Below are 6,011 nucleotides of genomic sequence, written 5' to 3' on the forward strand. Positions count from 1 at the left end.
TGAGTTTGTGCACCTTTGTGGACTTTGTGAATGTGCAACAAATAAACTGCCGCCCCGCGTACCATCGATTGTTGAATGGAGCCAGTTTTCGGCACCATGGTCATACCGTACGTGTATGTACTGTATGCCATATGCCGTATGCTGTATGTACTTTATGCCGTATGCTGTATGTACGTGTATGCCATGTAACCGTGGCATATGCTACCACGAGACCACCACAACAGGTTTCGACAACGTGAATAGCCCCCTCGCTTCGGCGCCCGAAGCCACACTGTTGTTATTTCCTGTCGATCACGTAGGTATTACCCACTATAGGGGATTGATCAGGAAATGGATGGATTATTCCAATTGATAATAAAAAAAAGAATGTCAGAAGTTCTATGAATTAAATTAGTGCTGTAGAACGCGAAATTATGTGTTAGAGTAAAAATAACTGACTGCAGATCACTGGATTTCACACGTCTTTCGATCTGATCGCCTTAAAATTGGTAACGTAATTAATTGTGACGCTCTCGGAGAATTGAGGCCCCATAGTGTAACTACTGGGTCGACAGCTATCCAATAAAGGAATAAAATTTGAACCTCGCAGCACGAGAACTAACAATGCGGATTAATGAATTGCTATGTATTATCGAAAAGAGCATTGTAATTGCCTTTGAGCTTACGCAGTAGTCAGGATCAAAATCAACAGAAATCAATAGTTCCAGAGAAAGCTTCCCACTCTGCAGTGACAGCACACTCAGGCAACGCTGGATCACGTAAACTATCGCGGTCATGACGTGCTTCCCTCTCGACGTTTACTTCCGAGGCATGCAGCCAGCAAAAGCATGGCCTTCGAGATATCTTAATAGGTGGTAACCGTCTCTGGGGCGTGGATTTGGGCGCCTCCTATTATCGCAGTTTCTTGGGGGAAAAAAACTCGTTTGGCTAGGCTGACACTTTAATTCATCTTTATGAAGTAGCTCGCTTGGCCGTGTGTGCTCGCTGACTTCTGTGGTTCGAAACCCTTGCGAAATTCAAGAGTTTCCGCAAACGTATGCGCGAGTTCTTCCTTCCGAGCAATCGTCAATTGTAGGGTGCGTGTTTCTATGGCTGCTGCGTTTTTTTTTAATTTCGCGGCATATACGGTTTGCCAGCGTTTCCATCTGAACAAAGAAAATGATTTCGCTATAGATTTGAAAAAAAACGCATTCCACATCAAATTTCTTTGGCCGCCTGTAAAGGGTACTTTTTCAGTGGCAGCAGTGTCACGCGGAGAAGCGCACAAAAACGACAGAACCGGTTTGTAACTGTTTGAGATAGCGAGATAGAGAGCGCGGGGGGAAGTGGGGGAGGAGGGGGGGGGGCGTGGATACGAGAGAACGTGAAACAGTTCTTTTTTTTTTTACAATTTAATGTTCAATCACTGGGAGTGTCTTCCGCAACAGGTCCTGTCTCGCACGGTCTTCAGCCTCGGCTGCTGTCGCCGCCCGACGACATACTCGTGACGGGGGCGTCCACGCAGCGCCTTTGCCACGAAGGTAATGCACGTACTGTACAAGCAACGTCGTCGCGGTAATACGCCGCAAGTGTGCAGCGCACGGGCGATTTTAATTTCACTTGGGCCTCGACGTGACCTTTACGGGACAAATGAGGAAGAAGGCGAGAGCGAATAACAGCTCCAGCCACCGATGACGCAAGCACACGCGCGCGCCGCCATTTTGGTTCCCGTCCCTTTCACCCCATGTGCATCTTGATCATCAGCGGCGAGCAGACCTCCTGCACTTCCTTGAGCTTGGCCTGTATGTCTCCCGCGGCCGCGTTCTGGTTGTCCTCCAGCCACGCGTTGGCCTCCTTGCACTTGTCGAGCACTTTCTCTCTCTCCTCGTTGGAGATTTTGTCGCTGATGACCTCCTTGACGGCCTGCTGCACGCTGAACACGTAGCTCTGCAGCGAGTTCTTGGAGGCGACCCGCTCGCGCTGGGCGATGTCCTCCAGCCGGTACATCTCGGCCTCCTTGAGCATGCGCTCGATGTCCGCGTCCGACAGGCGACCCTTCTCGTTCGTGATGCAGATGGACTGCGCGTGTCCCGTGCTCTCGTCCCGGGCCGACACGTTGAGGATGCCGTTTTGGTCGATCTCGAAGGTCACCTCGATCTTGGGCACGCCCCGGGGTGCCGGCGGGATGCCGGTCAGCTCGAAGCGGCCGAGGTGGTGGTTGTCCTTGGTCATGGTTCGTTCCCCTTCGTACACCTGGATGGTGACGCCCGTCTGGTTGTCCGAGTACGTGGTGAACGGCTTGGAGGTCTTGCACGGCACCTTGGTGTTGCGGCTGATGATCTTGGTCATGACGCCTCCGGCCGTCTCGATTCCCAGGGACAGCGGCGCCACGTCGAGCAGCTTGACGTCCTTGATGGTCTCGTCCTTGATGCCGGCGGACAGGGCGGCGCTGACAGCCGCGCCGTACGCGATGGCCTCGTCCGGGTTGATGCTGTGGCAGGGCTCCTTCTCGTTGAAGAACTCCTTGACCAGCTTCTGGATGCGCGGAATGCGCGTGGAGCCGCCGACCAGGACCACCTCGTCGATCTTCATCTTCTCAATCTTGGAGTCGTCCAGCGCCCTCTGGATCGGTCCCAGGATGCTCTTGAACTGGTCCAGGCAGAGCTCCTCGAATCGGGCGCGCGTGATCTTGGTATAGAAGTCGTTGCCGTCGAAGAGGGCGTCGATCTCGATGCTGGTCTCGGCCGTCGACGACAGTATGCGCTTAGCCCGCTCGGCCGCCGTGCGCAGTCGACGCACGGCGCGCGCTTTGTCCGAGATGTCCGTGTTGAACTTGCGCTTGATCTCCTCGATGAAGTAGTCCACCAGGCGGCTGTCGAAGTCCTCGCCGCCCAGGTGCGTGTCTCCGGCCGTCGCGAGCACGTCGAACGTCTGCGAGTTCTTGATGGACAGGAGCGACACGTCGAACGTGCCGCCGCCGAGGTCGACGATGAGGACGAGCTTCTCGCCGCTGGTCACCTTGTCCAGGCCGTAGGCGAGCGCCGCGGCCGTCGGCTCGTTGAGTATCTTGGGCACCTGCAGCCCGGCGATGGTGCAGGCGTCCTTGGTCGCCTGCCGCTGCGAGTCGTTGAAGTAGGCCGGCACGGTGACGCACGCGAGCGTGATCTTCTGGCCCAGGTAGGCCTCTGCCACCTCGCGCATCTTGGTCAGGATCATGGCCGATATCTCCTCCGGGTTGAAGACCTTCTCCTCGCCCTTGTAGGTGACCTTGATCTTGGGCGCGTTGTTTTCGTTGACGATGGTGAAGGGAAGGTGCCTGAGGTCGTCCTGCAGCTTGGGGTCGTCGAAGGTGCGGCCGATGAGCCGCTTCGAGCCGAACACGGTGTTCTCCGGGTTCAGCGCCACCTGCGCCTTGGCCGGGTCGCCGATGAGCCGCTCGGTCTCGGTGAAGGCCACGTAGCTGGGCGTGGTGCGGTTGCCCTGGTCGTTGGCGATGATCTCGACCTTGCCGTGCTGGAAGATGCCCACGCACGAGTAGGTGGTCCCCAGGTCGATGCCGATGGCCGGCTCGTCCGGCGCCGCGGCCATGGCTACTGCCGCTCGTGGTCCGCTGTTGGTCAGCGGTGCCGGCGAGGCCGGACCCGAGGCTCGAACGCGGCGGCGCGCTCACCGGAAGCCCGGGCTCGGTGGCAGGGCGCGGCGGCTGCTCTGTCTCGAACGCCCCGTCGGAGGCTTCCGGCCCGAAACGCGCTGCCCGTAGTGCGCGCGCTCGGCCCGACACTTCGTCATTTTTGTTTGTTTGAAAAAAAAACTCGGCCTGGACGCAGCCGTGCACAGCTGGCTGGTTGGTTGCCTCGTACCCACTATGGGGGATAGAATCGGGTGAGTTAATAAGATAATTAGTCACATGTCTAAAAAAGAACAGGAAATAGAAACGAAAAAAAAAATCAAACGCTATGACGAGGAATCTTGATAAAAAGATAGCATAACGGTTTTAAGAAATTTGCAAGGACATCATCCTGAATCAAACAGAAATTTCTCAACGGCTGCACAGACGTCCCTGTGAAAATGTCAGAGGAAACTCCCAAAGACAGCATAGACAATACAAAAGAGAGATAAATGAAGAACATTTTTTTATTGCGTGAGAGAGAAAATTTAGCAGACTCAACGGTAGTTGACGCGTCTACGTAACGCGAAGCACTCGTGCTTTGTAGGGAATGGCTGTATGCATAACGTAGCTTGTGTCGGGAGCGGTCACGTCGATATATATTATAGGCTCTAGTATATATATTTATAATAAGCAAGACAGAATGTTTTTAAGGACAAGATATAAGCTGAGTTTAGATATAAGCATAGTATATATATATATATATATATATATATATATATATATATATATATATATATATATATATATATATATATATATATATATATATATATAAGTACATAAGCTTAGTATGAGTGAGTGAGTGAAGAAACATTTATTGTAGGTCCGGCGAGGACGCGAACTCGTCGCGCACCCGGCTAGTCCCACGTCGGGACCGGCAGGTCTAGCCCACCGGCCCGGTCGCGGGCACGCCGGACAGCCAGGATTTGCTGTTCCAGAGCGGGGCTACGCAGAAGCGAGTCCCACTCCTCCTTGATGAACTTAGGGTATGTCGAACCGCACTCCCACAGCATGTGCGCTAGAGTAGAGGTCTGCCCGCAGGAGGGGCAGGCGTCGTCGCGATACACGTCCGGGTAAGCCTCGTGGAGAACGGACAGACACGGATACGTACTAGTCTGCAGAAGCCTAAGAGAAACGGCTTGCGCCCTATTCAACCTGGGGTGAGGAGGTGGAAAGACCCTTCTAATAACATATAAGACAAGATATCTTAGTTGAAATCAAGAAAAAGGAATCGGCATGGGCAGGACACGTAATGAGGAGGGAAGGTAACCGATGGTACGGTGGCTACTTCTAGCCACCGTACCGATGGTCATTAAGAGTTACGGACTGGATTCCAAGGGAAGGGAAGCGTATCAGAGGGCGGCAGAAAGTTAGGTGGGCGGATGAGATTAAGAAGTTTGCAGGGGCGGCATGGCCACAATTAGTACATGACCGGGGTTGTTGGAGAAGTAATTGGGAGGCCTTTGCCCTGCAGTGGGCGTAACCAGGCTGATGATGATGATGACGACGACGATGATGGTGATGATGATGATGATGATGATGATAAGCTTTGAAGCAAGCTAAATGTCAGTGGCACATCCCCAGTGGCATCAGGCCTTTCCGACAGATACTATTTGATGGCGCTGCTGTACCGTGCGCGCGGGACGGCGCTGGCATCGAGGCACCCTCGTTACGAACGAGGTCCTCCGAGATATGTGGAAAGGTGTAATGGTTCCAGGACTTACCTCTGGAAATGCTGTTGTTTGCTTTAAATCAGGGGCACAATCGGGACTCGACGGGAACCAAAGGTCAGTGGGTCGCCTCACATTGGGCGCTCACGGGAAGGCTACAAATGAAGCTGTGCAGGGGGATATGGGCTGGACTAGTTTTGAAGTGAGAGAAGCTCGCAGTAAAATTGAGTATGAAGAATGGCTGAGGAATGTAAAAGAAAGTAGATGGGCTGGGAGAGTGTTCAGATATCTATGCAGGAAAAAACATTGATTCACAGTGGAGCAAAAGAACTAGGAAACCTTACACTCTAAGAACAGTTTACACCCTTTGGCGTGCCCCTTCTGCCACACAACCATAATCGTCATCTGCCTTGATGCGTTTCCTTTCTTTAACGCTGCGAGCCCGGAACTTTCCAGTAACGAAAGGCACGCGCGTTATCAGCATAAAACAGTTTACACCCTTTGGAGTGCCCCTTCTGATAACGCGCGTGCCGTTCGTTACTGGAAAGTTCCGGGATACTTTAAAGATCTCTCTCTCTCTCTCTCTTCCATGTTGGTCCGGATGGATTGTGTCGTGAGCAGGAGAAACAAAATTATGCTTCCTGTGTATATAGTATACCTTTGACGCTTTTGACACATCCGCATTCCGTCAG

General features: G+C 52.9%; 1 protein-coding gene across 1 annotated transcript; it reads right to left on the reverse strand.

Moving 5' to 3' along the window:
• Positions 1–1,372: 1,372 nt before the first annotated feature.
• Positions 1,373–3,711, reverse strand: LOC139051074 (heat shock 70 kDa protein 1B-like). The gene has a single exon (XM_070528147.1). The coding sequence runs from the start codon at positions 3,565–3,567 to the stop codon at positions 1,717–1,719; it is 1,851 nt and encodes a 616-aa protein (XP_070384248.1). The 5' UTR covers positions 3,568–3,711; the 3' UTR covers positions 1,373–1,716.
• Positions 3,712–6,011: the final 2,300 nt, after the last annotated feature.

The sequence above is a fragment of the Dermacentor albipictus genome, chromosome 10 (genome assembly GCF_038994185.2).
Source record: "Dermacentor albipictus isolate Rhodes 1998 colony chromosome 10, USDA_Dalb.pri_finalv2, whole genome shotgun sequence".
NCBI lineage: Eukaryota > Metazoa > Arthropoda > Arachnida > Ixodida > Ixodidae > Dermacentor > Dermacentor albipictus.

Coding starts and splice junctions, on each gene's coding strand:
- LOC139051074 (XM_070528147.1), bottom strand. CDS start 3,567: ATGGCCGCGGCGCCGGACGAGCCGGCCATCGGCATCGACCTGGGGACC.